This window comes from Chroicocephalus ridibundus, chromosome 3, assembly GCF_963924245.1.
Source record: "Chroicocephalus ridibundus chromosome 3, bChrRid1.1, whole genome shotgun sequence".
NCBI lineage: Eukaryota > Metazoa > Chordata > Aves > Charadriiformes > Laridae > Chroicocephalus > Chroicocephalus ridibundus.
In genome coordinates this window covers 96,768,607-96,786,205 of record NC_086286.1, presented here as the reverse complement: position 1 = coordinate 96,786,205, position 17,599 = coordinate 96,768,607, and the positions used below count along the sequence as shown (strand labels likewise).

At 37.9% G+C, this 17,599-nt stretch overlaps 1 protein-coding gene across 6 annotated transcripts in view; it reads left to right on the top strand.

Moving 5' to 3' along the window:
• Positions 1–17,599, top strand: part of COL19A1 (collagen type XIX alpha 1 chain) — a 220,136-nt gene that overhangs the window by 138,923 nt on the left and 63,614 nt on the right. For all 6 annotated transcript variants that reach the window (XM_063330245.1, XM_063330242.1, XM_063330244.1 and 3 more), the window contains 3 exons: positions 2,384–2,437; positions 12,992–13,045; positions 17,380–17,442. In XM_063330245.1, the coding sequence (XP_063186315.1) occupies positions 2,384–2,437; positions 12,992–13,045; positions 17,380–17,442 (171 nt within the window). The remainder of the gene's footprint in view (positions 1–2,383; positions 2,438–12,991; positions 13,046–17,379; positions 17,443–17,599) is intronic.

The window sequence follows — 17,599 nt, the reverse complement described above, 5'->3', positions numbered from 1 at the left end:
TTTTATAACTGATTTTTCAGCAAGTTTGTCGAGTTTTGACTTTGCAATATGTCATAAATCACATTTTAGCTCATCTTGTAAATAGAGATAAAATTGCCTTCCCAACATATTCCATGTTTTCCTGTGTAATTAACACCTCGTTCACAGTTGTGTCTGCCAGTCAAAGCCCTGCCTTCTTCCCCCTGACACTTCCTTGATACTTTGTTTAGACTGCTGTGATTTTAAGTGTCATCCTCAGGATACTTTAAATAAGTCCAAACAGGAAAAGGAAGGTGCTTCAAGAAGTCAACAGTATAGATCATTATAACTCAGAGGGACTATTTTAAAGTATGAAACAATTTATATTTGTTTATTACTTACATCATTACCTCTCAATCTGTTTTTTCATACTTTCTAAGGAAAGTTTACTGTTTTTCGAAAAAGTCGGGATGTTAGTTTCCATCTGTATTTCTGTACAGGAAAGTCACACATATCAACTTTTGGAGATAAAATCTAGATAGGAACTGGGCATGAGGGGTCAAGGCCCAAAGAAGCACGAGCGTTTATTGCTCACTAGTGGCACAGCTAGCTAACAACCCCCTGTTCTCTTGTGCATGTCTGCCTTTCCCAGTACTGTGCCCTCTCTAAGGCCAAGCAAGATGGCCATTTTGTGGGCCATCTTTGGCCCAGATGGGTTCCCAGCTCTGGCTCATCACAGCACTGCATGGACAATGTCACCAACCCAGCAGAGGACATGCTGGGTGAGGGTGGTGAGGGACCGTGTAGCCTTGAACCCAACATAGGCACCTAGTACTGTATTTTGGTTCTGAAAATTCACCCTGAGCTGCCCCAGTTACAGCCCTGCATGTGCGAGTACTGGTGGGATTAAGCAGCTCAGCACATAACATATGTCTCAGCTAGTTAAGACCCAGGAATTTGGCACTCCAAATATGCTGAGGGGTTGTGTGGTGGTTTTTTTTACGCAGCCCTTAAAACACACTGACTGATTGAGGACCTTCCGAAGACCATGGTAGCAGCGTGCATGTCATGTGGCACAGCCCAGTGGATGAAAACATATCCCCACAACCCTCGTTCGGTTCTTTCTTCGACTTGAAGGGCTTCAAATCCCTACCTTCTGCTTCTGGTGTATAGACAAGGGGTTACCCTGGTGAGCTGCAGGCGTGAGGAAGAGGGATTTTCTACCCTTACTGTCATCGTCTTGTTTCCCCTCAGTATAGATCAAGAGTAATGAGAGGCACAGAGTGAGAGTGGTTTCCTACAGATCAGAGCTCTCACCTGTAAAAAGCAATGCTGAGATTTCACTTCATGTTCCTTAGATTACTTCTGCACTTTAGGTGAGATCATCATTTAACAAAACACAGAAGCAGGCTTAGAAGTAGGGACCACAGCCTACAGAAATGCCCCTATGCGTTAACTGTGAGCTGTCAGCAAATGTTTTCATTTTTTAACTTCTTAAGCCAAGTTTTCACTATGACATCCCTCTAATGCTTTTTGTTAACTTACATTTGCCATATGCAAGGGAAAAGTTTAGTCTTTAGGGTCATAATATTATTTTTTTTTACCATCAGACCTAGGTATTTGTTGTTCTCAGCTGTTGTTTCTAAAAAATGTGCATCAGATTTCAGCTTGGCAAAAAAGATGTAAATTACTGTAAATTACTTCCATTTTTATGTTGATCTTCCTTTAAAAAAACCACGTGTGAAAATAGTTGTTCAGTCGGGTTCTGTACTACAAAATTGTAATAATTACATGTGCATGTCCTTTAGACTACAAGTGGAAAATCTCATGTTAACTTAAGTAGACTTTTATGGACCTTAAGTTTTAATGCGAATGATGTTGCATGTGCACTGTATACACAAATGGTAGTAATTGCATGAGGAAGGTGAATTGGTTTTGCAGATATACCTCTGACTTTTTTGATTGTTCTCACATCCTGGAGAAGAAGAGTATGGGTGTTTGTTAATTGGGTTATACTGCGCTTATGTACTTACTGTGCAAGTCAGGGTGATTACTGCAGCGCAGTTTAACATCCCAAACTCTGGTGTATTCAGATAAAATATAATTTCTTTACACCTCATCAAGATGCTCTGTTTATAGCCCTATCAATGTGCACTCACGTTTGAGACATAGCTTTAAAATGTGACAGTAAACGTTACAGTGATACAAATACACCATTTGTCATAGTTATTAAAAACAATCCTAAAATTACTAGAATTGGATGGCATTGCCGTGGCTGGTATAGAGTATTCATTTTGAATAGTTTTTGAACTTTTTGATAATAAGCAAGGCAATAAATCTTTCTTTTAAACAAAATTCTTATTCCAAATCAGTCATTAGCTGTAATGTTTATAGATGTCTGTTGTTCATTTTTTTTTGTTTCCAGGGAAGACGAGGCAAACCAGGCCACCCAGGAAAACCGGGGCCACCAGGACCTCCTGTGAGTAACTAACAACGGAAATGGGAAAATTTCACTCTATCCTGAAACAGTGAACTTTGTTAGTGTTTTTATAGCAGTTTACCTGATCATAATTACAGATCATAGAATCATAGGGTTGGAAGGGACCTCTGGAGATCATCTAGTCCAACCCCCCTGCCAGAGCAGGTTGCACGGGAACGCGTCCAGGCAGGTTTGGAATGTCTCCAGAGAAGGAGACTCCACCACCTCTCTGGGCAGCCTGTTCCAGTGCTCTGCCACCCTCAGAGTAAAGAAGTTCCTCCTCATGTTTAGGAGGAACTTCCTATGCTCAACTTTGTGCCCATTACCTCTTGTTCTGTCCCTGGGCACCACTGACAAGAGCCTGGCCCCATCCTCCTGACACCCACCCTTTAAGTATTTATAAGTGTTGATAAGATCTCCCCTAGCTGTCTTTTTTCCAGACTGAAGAGACCCAAATCTGTCAACCTTTCTTCATAAGAGAGGTGTTCCAGTCCCCTAATCATCTTGGTAGCCCTTTGCTGTACCCTCTCCAGCAGTTCCCTGTCCTTCTTGAACCGGGGAGCCCAGAACTGGACACAGTACTCCAGGTGCGGCCTCACCAAGGCAGAATAGAGGGGGAGGATGACCTCCCTCGACCTGCTGGCCACACTCTTCTTGGTGCATCCCAGGATGCCATTGGCCTTCTTGGCCGCAAGGGCACATTGCTGGCTCATGGTCATCCTGTTGAAATGTTGAAAACAATTGATTTGTGTTTACTCTGCTGCATCAAACAGCTACTATTCCTAGCCTTTTGATACAGCAAAGATAAAAGGACTGGGTCCACAAATATGAGAGACTACAGAGGAGGGAGGGAACAAGATGCAAACTTCAGCAGAGGAAGCAGAAATTGTCTGGCATTTCAAAGAAAGACTGGCCATGGATCCTAAATGTGAATACTGTGCATTCATTCACTTTGCAAAATGCGTGATGCTCTGTAGAAGATGGGATAATTTCTGTCTCAGAGGGGTAATTTGAAAGATGAAGGCCTGTGTGAAGCATGTGCCAACTGTCTGAATGGTGAGGAGGATTATACCCAGCACTGGAATGAGCACTCAGCTGTAGTTCAAATGAGTTTACTGAAGAATTAAAAAGATTAAGAAATACATGACTCTATGGAAGGATTTGTAATATGAAGCACTAAAGGGTTTAGCTCAGATCTAAGAGGTTTGGGATTTTTTTTTTAATTTTTTTTTTTTTGAGAGATACATAATTTAAAATTTGAAGTTAGGGATGGATCTATTTTAGGCTAGAATGAACACAGCCTTATTTCAGTAGAGGAAGACTTGATCATATTTGTAGCATTCCCTATGTATTGTATTTTGAAAATGCTGTCATGCACAAATACAAACCAGCTATTTATTCATGGATTAAGTAAACTGCTGCTGCTTTACATTCTTAGTGTCAAATAAGGATTTCATGATTGCTTTTTCTGCTCACCTGAAAAAGGTAAAGGCTGGTAGTTTATGCGTCAGAACACTTGATTCACGTGCTTCAACCTCACTGCAAGGGAAAACTAGTCTTATGCATTATTCTCTTAGAGAAGACAATAAGGGACTTCTGCATGAAATACAATGAATAAAAGGAAACAGATGTCATTTAAACTCATCTAAAACCAAAACTGCGTAAATGTTATGATTTTCCCCTTTCCCTTGCAAAATGTGTTCAGAAACAGGAGTTGATGATGGAGTGCCTTTATCCTGTATAAAACTAAATAGTTAAAAATCCCTCCCTCTCCTTCTTCTCCCTTGCATATAGTCATACTGAAGCCTTGCTTATTTGTCTTTTGCAGAGTTTGGGCTTCCTAATGCTCAAACAGTATTGCAGACTGCAGGAGTCCGAACAGAGGAAAGGAGTTTCTTAATACAAATGCCAAAAATGACTTTTAAAAGAAAAAAACCCAACAACAATAAAAAAAAAAACTAAACAAAACCAAACCACAAAGAACACCACCAAAAATAGAAAAAAACTAACAACAACGAAACCATAGCAGGAGGTCAATGTTAGACCTAATCTACTTAGCTTTTTTTGAGACAGTGAAAAGCTGTTTCTTCATTACAGATTTCTGCCATCGTAGATTTGCTGGCAGGTCAGGCTAGTGAAGATGTATGATCCTTGACAGATGTACCAGAAATCTTGAGTGGAAGCTAAATTGCACTTTTATTACTGAGACCTATTTCAGACTTTCTTACAGCAAATGGGAAACTCAGCGTTGTCAGCATGGCAGCATCCGTACGAGGAGCTCTGTATGGGCACTCTAGCCTAGCACTACATATCAGAAAAGCAATCCTCAAGCAATCATGGCCTAAATATTGGTTAAAGATATTTGTTTCTGCTGTAAGTATCTTAATGCAATCCTTACTTTGGATGCAGCTACACCAGCATCTTGTGTTTTTCTTCCTTCTTCCAAGACTGAGAATATAAGACATAGAAAAAAGCATACTCTAGAAGCAGTAATGCCTGTTAATATGCATTGGCAGTATCCCCATATTTAAAGTGCTACAGCTTGTACCTACCAAAAAGACTTTAATATGATCCGTTATTCCGTCTCTCTTTTTCAAGCTCAAACTGTATTAAATTTTGCTAGATTGTGCTTCCAACTACCCGTTTTCTTCTAATAGTAAGTAGTGGTGCGTGGATATATTGTTGGCCCTTGCTTTGGCCTCTCCAAAGTGCAACAGAACTGTCACACCTGCAGGGTGGTTGCATATACAGGGTACAAAATGAGTAACAGATTGACAAAACATGTGAAAATTAGACTCTCCAGAAAAAGTAAGTTTGGTGTTTGGTTGATGTTTCAGAAGAATAAGAAATTTGTATTAGAGAAAAAGGAGATTCAATCATTAATTGTTGTGGTAGCTACAGCACACACTCTGTGTTTGAAATTAATAAATTTACCTAATTTATTTATCAGCTTATGCCATCGGGTTGAGTACTTAGTTTAGATATTAGATGTTCAGCCAGGTGTTCAGCAATGATGAAAAAAAAAACCTGTAAGAAGGAAAGTTCTGCCTCCTTGAGGAAGAAGTTGGTGAACAGTTGATAGGATGCATTACTCAGGGGATTTGATATAAATGACAGTCCTAAAAAAAGTGTGGGCAGGGGAGGATTATGAGACCACATTCTGAACAGTCAAAATGGTTATAAGTTGGGCACTACTAAGAGGTGTGAGTTTTGATTAATTAAAATAATACATTTTTACCTACTTGTGGCATGGCAGCAATTAAGTTTTCTTTATATTCTTATCTGCCATCAATCTGACTTTTCTAGCCCTCTCTCAATACCCTTTTTTTTTTTTCCCTAACCTAATTTCTGGGGATTTTTTTCAGTAAATTTCATGTTAGTTGTGAATTTGTAGTCTATTAACATCATCTGCATATCTTCGGTTAAAAACATGTATCAGTGTCAGAAATGTAGATTTATTGGCAAGTGATGATGAAACTACCCAATTAAGGTGGGACTCTCTGTGCAGCTTCTTCCAGGTATCCTTTCTTTTGTGTCATTGTTCCCTTATCCATTCTTTTATGTCATTTTTCCCTCTGGAGCAAATCCTGTGCCCGCAGAAGGCAAGGAGTCAATGAGGATTTTTATTGATGGGTTACAAAAAAATATTTCTGTGAGCCTACCTAGATGCTGATCACCAGCTCCTTTTAGTATTTTTAAAGGTTTATTAAATATTATAGACTTTTAAAGTGTTCTGTTATTCCCATCTGGTTCAGAATTCATGGTTTGCGTCTTTGCTGTCTGATGTTGGTTTTGAGTACTGTTCTGTTATTTCAATACCGGAGAGCTGAGATGTGTGCTCACACTTGTCTCACTCCGGCAGGTAACAATTTATGCTGAAAATAAGGAATCCAAACGGGTTCAGTAGAACAGCAGCTCCCTCTAGTGCATTTTGATCCCTTCCCCCATTTTAAAGAGTCTAGAGATCAGTTTAAAGCTTGTTAAATACACTATTCATTTCACTCTCAGAAGCATTCTGAAAATTACGATTGTGAAATCAAAGTCTCTGCACCCTTCAAATGTATTTTGTACATTTTCTTGCTTGCATTTTCTTCTCAAGTCTTCAGAAAAGAGACAATGTCCCTTTCACATGCTGTTATCCTACTCTGCGGGGCTCTTCACTGAAATTGAAGTGCTGATTTTATGAAACAAAAAGAAATACTATCATACTAGGATGCTGTGAGGTTGTAAGTACGGAATTTTGATCTGACTGCAGAATTGAACTGATAGCTGTATATCTAAAAGATTTAGCAACACAGAAGGGGTTGCCAGCAGACCGTAGATTATTTTGCATAGGTATAATGCATTGGCGTTCTAGTTCCCACAAAATTTTTTTTCAGTACTTAAATCAAATGTACGGAAGGTGTCTGAACTTCGTATTTATATACTGTTGGCCTAGGGAAGCCTAAGGCCCAGTTCTTCAGCAAAATGCTTTTTTGGTCTAGGGTTGTGGAATTGCTACCTGCCTATTTTTGTTTAGATTTCCAAGAGAAGATTATTTATTTTTCCATTTGTCCCACTTAGAAAATAGCTGCGTGAAGGTTGGCACTGTTTTACACATTATAGTCATTTGTGGGAGGTGTTGGGAGTTTGTTTGTCATTGGTATGGTTTTGTTTGGGTTTTTTTTAATTATTTTTACTTTTACATGAATCATCAGCTGGATGTTTGTATTTACATAGATAAGCTAGAGGACAGAAATAGGAGTTTTACTGGTTTCTCCATTAAGGTTTTCTATCCCAATTTTCTCTGTCTCTGCTGGATCTCTTCTAACTGGAGGTATTCCATTTCTCAATAGTTCCCATTTTAGTGGGGGATCAGATGGTTTTTAAAATAAAAAGAGTGCCAAGCTAGAGTTGTGCTACAGACTTCCACTAGTATGACAGCGTTCTTTGAGGTGAGTCCGAGTATGACTTCTGCCTAGTGTTGCTGTTTGGCAGAAGGGAAGTGCTATCAGCACTGGTTTTTAGAGGTAGGAAACATGAGGACCACATGATTTGGCCAAGTGCCATCTTGTCCAAGAAGGTGTCTGTGCCAGAGGCTGGAAAGAAGTTTTGGGTCTGCTAAATAACAGGTTAGTGAACTGCAATCACGATTATTCATCCTCTTAAATTTCCCGTTTTCTACCAAAACGTCCAAAGTTATTGTTTGCAACCAGAATAGATTTATTGCACAATTTCTATAGCCCTTGGAGCTCATCATTCAGTTCGTCATTTACCTTTGCAGGGGGCTGAACTTCATATCTTTTATCTTCACAGCTATTCTTGCTTGGAAGATTAGCCTTGTGTTACTCCTTAAAGTCTTCATTTTTGTTTGTGTTGTATGCGAGGCAGTGGAGAAGTTCATAGGCTACTTTAATTTCGTCATTTAATTCCATACACTTTTAATCTCTTGTTATTCAGTGCGTATGTCAGTGCCACCAAAGTAGTTATCTTAAGTAGCCAGCAGTTTGCCTTGGAAATTTCATTTCCTCTGCCTAAGGAAATACTGTCATTCCTCTACCAATATTTTGAAAGTGAGTGAATGTTATCAGTTAATTAGAATAAACAGAAAATTAAAGCAATGATAAGTGAAAATTGTCAGTAGCATTTCTGTTATTCCTGGACTTTCAGCTGCTTTCTAGAAGAATATTGGAAATGCTTACGTGGTGGGACAGGAATGGCTGGCAAGGGTTGGTCATATTGTTTGTTTCTATGCATTTAAGTTTTTAAAATCCATATAAAAATGTAATTTATTTGATGTATTCTGTTGTGGCAGACGTCATGCCTTCATCATTTTTTCCATTTGCTCTTGGAATAGTTATACAGTATCACATATCTGCACTGATGAGTTTCATGGGTTTTTACATTATTGTAATCAGGAAAACAGTATTTTACTTGAATGGGCAAGCACAGATCTGAAATAGATGGAGAAAGTGATTACACTGAGTCACTTGCAATGCTGCGTTCTCTGAAATGGCCTGTTCTTGAGATCCAACCAGTTTAATTTTCTTGTTACACATTTTACTGCGTGGACTATGAGATTGGGTAGACTTTTTCAGCAGTTTCATCTTTACAGAAATGCAGATGAACTAAAAAGTTAAGGGAGAAAAATATATTATAAACCCCAGTAATTTCAGAGTTTGGAGCTATTTCATTTTAAGCACCTGTGTTTCTATTCTTGCCTTGTCTATAGAAATAACATCTGAAACCTATTTGTAATTTTGGAAAACAATCACGACACATTTTTGGTTCTTTTCTTATTCATGCAACTGTACCCTCTGTGTGCTTCACTTCTCTCAATTACACAACTTGATATTAAAAAAGAAAAAGGAAACCCTGCTCAAGTGAGCTTTTCATTGGTATTTGCAAAGCAGCAGTCTGAAAAACATCCAAAGTGGCAGATGTGCAAAATTCTCATTCAAAAGTGAGAAATTGCTTGTACAATAATTCTTCAACTCCTGTTAATTTCATTGCTTCTCTACTTGCAAACCAGTAGTACTGGTGCTTTTTTTGTCTGTAGGGCCTTCAGAGTGTATTATGCAGCTATATCGGTGGAGAGAAACACCAAGGAAGGGAAGAAAGAGGCTACAGGAAGAAAGAGGGTAGAGTTTAGCAAAACACCCCTGAATAAAAGTATTTTTTGTTGTGTATACTCGCTTTATTAATTTTATTTTAGAAAGAAAGACGGAAAGATAAAATTATTAAATCTATGTCAACGTTTCCAAATGGAAAGACTAAAACTAGAGGGGTGGTTTACCTCTGGTAGCACAAAGGCATAGTCAAGAGTGCAACCCAAATGCCTTAAGTTCTTGACTGCCTTTATTCATAAGACAGTTCTGGGGTTTTATGAGGTTATGGCTGTTTCTCAAAACTGCGACATGTACAAAGGCTTTCCGTTTTGTGAAAAATTATTTATTTGATGTACAAATAATATCTGAGGGGATGGGGTTGGTGGCAAGTACAGCATTCAGTCCTTCCTGGGTTGTGTGGCTGCAGCAGTTTCATTTGTGGAAAAACAGTAAAAGAAACAACATGGTGGCAAATGAGAAGGGAGAATAAATTCTTATCTTTGACTGCTTGCAGGATTACAGAATCCTGCCAGGATTCTGGATTCAAGGGTTCAACACTAAGGGATTACAGTGTTGAAGCTGAGACATCTAATAAGTAGGCATTGTCACCACTGTTCAGTTCCAGTTCTGGATTGCAGTCTTTAATATGGATATCGAAGTAAAAATTCTGCCAATAACTTCAGAAATCAGACTTCAGTGAGCATCTCAGTCAAAGCATCATGACTATATTTATCTTATTTTTCAATGTAAATTTGGGGTGACAATTCATTTCTAAAATAAAGTGAATGGAAAAATATATGGCTTTGTATCTCTTCCGATGTTGGAGAGCAGAGGGAGTGAGGCACCTGAGATGTTTCATGTGGCTTCCAAATCTTCCAAATGTCCCCTCGTGTTTAAGTACCGCTATATTTCTGTAGCAATGTAATCACTGTAGAATACATAGGATCATATTTCATAATTTAGTGATGATGTCTCAGAACACACCTGTCTTGTTCTGGTGTGCTGAAATACTGTTCTGCCAGGTCTTACTGATTTATCCATCAGTTTTAATAACTTTTGCCTATTTGACTTTAATTTGTCTTTATCATCTTCCTGGTTTTTTATACCTTCAGACTCCATGGGAACTTTGTGATTGCCTCTCTTTTATTAGTCAGTTTCCATCAGATTGAAATTTTTTTACCCGAGGAAGTAGCCGTCTGGTTAATCAAAATCATGTTTCTGTTTCTCATCTTTTTGAAGTTCAGTACCTCAAGGGAAGTACCTTTACTGGTAAGAAAGACCATCAAGGTTTAGAAGAATGATCTTGTACATGTGGGAAAACTTTGTGTGTTTGCCATTCTGTGCACTCCTACAGAGCAGATGCATCTTGCCAGAGAAGGCTTTGCTGTCAGAATGAAAATCATGACCTACCTCATTTAAATGCTTTGTCAGAACACTTCAAAATATGATTACATAGGAGGCAAAAGATACTACCCTCAGGATGTGCATCCTCAAAGTAGCTATCTCATTTTATTACATAATCAATAATCACCAAACTGGTGTCTTACTTTTTATACAAGTACTTTACATCATGGTAATTCTCAAGTTTTTAAGAATAGTTCATCAGCATAGCCCGCTACTGGGACTTAGGAATCAGCCTTGTGACTTGTTAACTCCTGGTTAGAGATGCAGGAGTTCTACATGTTGAAAAAAGTGAACTTCCTGAAGAGAGAGCCTCCTGGAGGAGAACAAGTTACAAGTCTCTTGTTTTGAAATTGTCTGCGCTCTCTCTTGCCCCCCTCCAAAGGTGCTAAGAGAAATTATGCAGAATAGTTGCATTAGTGAAAGAAAGCCTTCTTCAGTCTTCATGAGTCTTTGCTGTAAGGCTCCGTTTTCTTACCATATTCTGGTGATGGAACAAGAGCATGCCTTCTACTCGGTGATTTTCTTTCTTATTAGTAATTGCCTACCCAAAAATGTATTTAAAGTACTGTGACAATTATCTGTGAAGACCAAATATTCTTTGAGTAAAGCTGATTATTTGTAAACCAACCCTAATCTATACTACCAAGGGAATGATGCTTTTCTGGAAACAGAAATGCTTTTCAGTTCCAGCTTTGTGACAGTATGTTTTTTCCTTCCAGCTATAGTCAGATTTCCTTTACATATGAGAGCTATTATTTTTTTAAAAAATGAACTACACTGGTTCCACAAATCCATTTACTACATCCCAGTGACGTTGTATGCAAAGTACTATGCAAAAGTATCAAATACCAAGGATTGTCTGTCATACTCATTTCACAAGCAGCATCTTCTATGCACATGTGGAATTATCAGATATGAGGAATGCCATCTGTGACAAAATCACTGCTGTTCCTGTCATCACCTTTTTTCCTGAATTGCCTGATGGTTTATACAGCAGCAACTCTGAAGTAGTAAACAGTTGAGCTCCTCCTTAGAAAAGTATAGCGAATGGTTATTTAGCTTATATTAACCCAGCATAGCATTTCAGTATTTTTCTTGGATGTCTAATTGAAATGAGTGGATAGAAGGTTTTTCATTTTTTTCTAGGAATACTTTGGAGTATTAACAATGCCCTGCTGTGAATTTGACAGCAGTTCTTGTTACAAAAGTCTTACTAGTTGAAAACAACAGTATTTTCATCTTGAACAATTTCTGTCTTGGATGAGAAATGATTTTTGACCCCTGACTTCCTATAATAGTTTTACAGGTCCTTTAGCATGGAAATGGGAGAAATTTTCAATAGATTCTTACTCTGAAAGTGTAGAAGGCTGCTTTCCTATTATGATGCATAACACCAGAATATTTCTGTCATGTGATGTATGTATAATAACAGTGCACATAAAACAGTTAACAAAGACCTCATACAAAATTAAAATGTGCGATAAAATCTGTGACTCATCTCTCACATACAATCTCTGACTGATAAACAAACTCAGTTTTCTTGAGGAACAACCCGTTTCAAAACTGAAGAGAATTCAATTTCCTGAAGCAATCTTTAGGGTGCATATATGCCAGCTACATTCTCCCCACTAACACAAAAGCTGTGGACAGTAAATTTTCTGTGATTATAAAAAGCCCCAGAGGAGAGTTGCCTTTGTGCCCTGTCTCTATTAAATGCAGCTCTTTCAGACCAGGTGACTTAAACTGAGTATATTGTAATCTTATTAATGTAGTCAAATGTGTTTTACAGCCATCATGAGTGGCTGAGTTCATGTTGCATGATGAAAATTTCAGCTTAAAGAGCGACAGTTTGCTCATTTGTAAATTTACTCACGTTTTAGTTTGTAAGGTCTTTACTCGCCTTTTTCTGTTGTGCCGTAATTTCCCACACTTAAAAATCTCATTGAGGGCCTAGTTTGTGGCAGAATATGTCTTAAAATGTTTTCTTTTTCCCAAGCACGGTTTTTTAATCTCTCCATCCTAAACCTGCATTTGAGCAGGAAGTTCCTTCCCTGTTGTTGAAATTCTTTGTGTGTGTATAGGTATAAACCTGCAATACTAATAAAACTAGGAGGTTAGTCTTTTGGAGAATTCTGGCATCCCTCAATCTCCTGTTCTGCATCTGAATTAAAAATCTAGCTCTTTACTCACACTAGGAGCTGCTTCTACATCAAAACTTGTGCTTTGAGTTAGTGGCAAGAGTTGTAAAATGATGCAGAACAAAGATGATGCTGCTCATACCGGAAGGGATCCGCATTACAGTTGATATGGATGTCACCTCTGCCTTCTCTGACAGACCAATTCACTCGGAAATAAGTTGTCAGTTTTCAAAACTCAGGGATCTAGAAAATGACTCTGCTTCTCCTCTGAAAAAAAGATATAATGAGCTTACAGAAAATAATTCACCGTGTAATCTAATAAAAATCAAAACCCTTTTACATGACCACTGCTCTTTTATTACAGGTGTATAGGCATAACGTTAGGTAAATTAAAATGACCTTCTGATGGATGTTTTTCTACATAGGGTCCTTCTGGACTAAAAGGAATTCTGGATTCACTGAACAAGCATTATAATGAGGTATGGAGATTTGATATAATGTCTGTGTGTATGTGTGTTTATGGCTAAGCAGCATCTAAGATTGAAATGAGCACAGTTTTGATCCCTGCAAACCACGTTCCACATTCATCCAAAGGGTAGATCCTTCCCTGTCCCCTTTATGCATCCTTGTATAGGCTCCATCCACACTCCGGTCACATCCCTACTGTGTCATCTATCCTGCTATCATGTGTCTTACCTCCCATCCATCTTCTACTCGTGTACTTTTGCCTGGTATAACTCAAAAAGGAGGTGGGTGGACCACCTAGCTGTTAGCGTAAAGCACCATCTCCCCATTCCTAAACCTAATTGCTCTAAACCGTACATAACATTTCTTTTTTCTTGACCTACTCTGTCGTGATCCTAAGAGTAGACTAGAAAGACAAGGAAGCAAATTTTAAAAGATTTGCTAGCAATTCACAAGAAATGTCCTTATGTTTGTATTATAGACTAATAAAAATATTGTCTTAATTATAGAACCACCTGCAGCTACAAGGCACTTCATAGAAAAAAGTTAAAATTCCATAGGACAGTGTTCCATGTGAAAGAGCTTTTAAATTCTTACCACAGATTTTTCAAATCATTTAAGCTTAACACAAAGGTTACTGTGTGTATCACACCTTAAGTCATGCAGGTCAAACCTGGAAGACATCCATTTCTTTTAATATTAAAACGCATAACTATAAAGTGCAGGTGAATTCAGGATATTTTTCTTTTATAACGTATCCAGAGGAGTAATAAAATCTTTCTTTGAATAGGGATTCTGGAGCAAAATTCATGTCAAACATATCTTTACAGTTGCTTATCACTGGAGTGATTTCTCTTCTGTATTTCTCGTATTTAATCCATTCTAAATCAGTATATCACCTTAGAACATGCATTAGGAATTAAGCATAGTTTTATATGCTGTCCTGGACTAACGAGACTTAGTTTCTGGTTTTGGTCTGCCGTTTCATATGCATGTGTTGAAGTTTTGTATATTTTGGGCTTATACCTTTCATTTTCTTACCAGTTTCTTTTTCCTGCCAAAGACAGCTTTCACTGATACCAGCCCTGTTTCCTCTATCAATACCATATTTATTGTAACTCGTTCCCCACCTCTGGACTATTAATCTCTTTTACCCTGATAGTCCCTTTAAGGTTAATTCTGCAGGAGGAAATACAAACAGTGGTGATCTTCGGGATCTGGCAAGCATGTCTCCAAAAACCATGTTTCTTATCATTGTAAGGCTCTAAGAATTCCTAAGGTGTCTTATGTTTCCTAGTTAACAATATTTTGGAAAAATGTAGACCGTCTACTCTGAGTCTATAAATTAATCATCTTTTAAACCCCATACAGCTTACCAACTTTCTTCTTCCTTCAGCTGTCTAGTTTGAAGATTTTAATGACTCTGTCACAAGCAATGAACCATTCAACAAGGAAATGCTGTTTGGTTTCAGATGAGAGAGAAGATGGCTGTCTGATTCAAGTAGCAGATTTTAAATGTGCAAACTTTCTGTAACTACATGTTCAGATCTTCCGAGAGTCAACTTAAGTCTGCAACTGCTACAGCAAACATATTAATTTCTATACATTTTATGATGGGAATGGGATATTCCCATCGAGGACAAGACAAAGACATCAAAGAGTTTGTCTGCGTTGCCATTGCTTATTCATTCAGGCAGATGTATGCACTAGTAACTTTCCTTTTTTCCCCACACTATTACGTAGTATGATGAGTGCTGATTTTGTTCACTGCACCTTGGAGGTACCGAGCGATCTTTCACATTCCAGTATGTAATTTGCAAAGTGCCTCAATTATTTGCATTTGTACAATGCTATTTTGGTGATGTTCTGAGGTTTCTGAGATTCCTTACACCACAGGAAATGGTCTCTTCGTTTTCCAGCATTTTATACATGTTCTCAAGGGTCTCACAGGGTCTTGTTTCAGTTTGTTTTTTTAAAGTGTTTAAATTGTGACCATGGTTTTGTTGCTATAGAGATTTTAATATCTTTGTTTTTCTGAGGATATTAGCATGGTGTCTTTTTATTTGGTGTTTCTAGGAATCATGAGAAACTGCTACCAGGAAATGTGGGAGATCAGTGAGAGGGATCTTAAGACCCATCATAATTAATAATGCTTTTTTTTTTTCCCCATAATTTCCCTGTTTCTTAGCAGATTATTTTCAATTCTTCTGGTTTCTGTATGGCATCAATGAATAGTTGTAATTGCATAATGTATTTCAATAATTTGTTGCAACCAGGCTTTTTCTGGCTCAGTATCAATCGCCTTATCGTGTAAGGAGGCTGGAGTGCAAGTCTTTAAAAGCATAATTTACTTGATCCATGCATACAGTGAAAGAGAGCACTATAAATACAATTGCTGATTGCAGCAGAAAATTGTGCTGAATGGCAAACCAATATCAGCAGCCTTTCTTTAATAAAGGTGAGGGGAACGCGCTGAGGATAAGTAGTACCATTGATCCTTAATGGGGTGGGAGACAGTGCTGGAGCATTTCTTCCCTCCTTGTTCTTCCTTTGTGCCTGTTCTTGCAAGGCGTGTGACTACTTTTATGTTCTTCCTTGTTATGTCTTTTGCGCTTTCAACATAAATGAGATGCTTTGCATGTGTTCCATACCTGCATTTTGTTCTCTTCGCTGTGCTAAGAAACTGTTTCTGCCCTGCTCTGCGGGTGACATTCCTTCAGTGACTGGTAAAGGATGCCTCATGATTTGTGTTTATTCACTCTCAGGCCTCTGTTATCATCCTTTGCCTGGGCTTTCAAGGCCTCTGCTTGTCATCTTTTTTACTTACCAGTTTTCTGTACATAGATATAAGGTCACTTCAGTCAAACTTGCTTCTAAACATCTTTGGGAAGGGCATACAGGTCAGTTTAATCTAAAATGTTCTCCAACACGCAAAAATAGAAATGAAACCACAACACAAAGCAATTGAAACTACATCACAATCTGCTCAGGAAATGTTTCAAAATCATTATAATTCATAATAATTATAGATTATCTTGAATAATTCATTATTTTCTAAGTTCTTTTATTCGGCATATTTCACTTACATTTTGTTGTAAAGAGCAAATGACCTGTAAGTATGCTAAGAGCGTAAAAGTAGTTATTTGGTCTAATACCCCTTTTTTCCCTCCATGTATGCAAAAGAAATGCCCAACTCAGAATAAGTCATAACTTATAGTATACTCATAATAACAGACACGTAGATCGTTCTCAGTCAAGTGGTAGTCACATACTTCTTAGCAATACTCACGTTCCCTTCTTTGGGTATCTGCCTCTTTCTCTGGAGACAATTTTGATAATTAGAGTAGTAACAGCGTTATGAACCCTAACTGCTGAAGATCCTTCAGGACATTATATTTGTAAAAGTATTATGAATTTTATTCAGGTTATATTCAGTTTTCAACTTCTGAAAATATTAACAGAGTGTAAATGGCACTTTTACTCATTATGATGTTTTCCCATAATTAGAGATGTGGGAACTGGAGCATGGCAAGGGGACAGCTGACTTGCCCAGTGTTCCCGCTCAGTCCAGTGGCAGATGTTCTAGGACTGGACTCCTTGGGTCCAGACCTGAGCTCATTTTTCAGGATCTTGTTGCTTTTTCCATTGTCATTGAAAGAAAACATGGTCCCCTTAGGTAGTCTGAGCATGGCTTTGTGAAGAGCAAACCATTTGTTTTGTATTTTATTGTGTCTTTACCTTGTACAGAAGAGTAAATAGATGCAGTGCAATAATGCCTGAGCAAGTATACAACCTGAACCTCTGGTCCTTAAATCTGTCTGTTTTCTTTGAGGAGCAGTGTGAGGAGCCTGTTGATCATATTCTTTCCCTCTCCTTCTGTCTCATTATTGTAGTAGACTTAAATTAGTTCTATTTTACATTTTGTGCTGCTTAAAAATAAAAAGCTTGTGTTTTTGTCAAAGGAAAGAAGTGATTTTTATTGTTCTTTTCTAAAATACTTGATAAATGTACTGTAATAATTAGCATAAAAATATGTTCTTTGCATTAAGTTAAGAAAAAAAAATCATGGATTTGCATAGCTATATTCAACATAGACATTTCCCTTTTATGCTTTTGTTCGTCTTCTGCTCGTCTGACTGGAGTATGAATGCGTGACAAAGGATGTTACTGCAATACATTACTTAGATGTACTGCATAGGAATTTAGTATCCCTTTCTAGTAGTAAATTAGGACTTCTGAATTTACATACTGGTAAATTAAATTAAATTATTATGGTAAATAAATTGTTATTGTAAAGAAATGGTGACATGTTCTGTTCTCTGATCTTTGTGGTGATATTTCTTTCCAGAGTGATACAAGACTACTGGGATTACTTGGGACCCCTGGACCCAAAGGCCAGAAGGGAGACGTTGTAAGCATTTTGGATGAAATTTGGAGAAATTTCAAAGCTTCTATCTAACCTGTCTCTGCCACCCTTAACACAGTATCTTTGATTTGATTTATCACAACAGTGTTTGAAGGAATAGTTTTTGGATATGACTGGCTCTTTGATCTCTGTAGCCCAATAT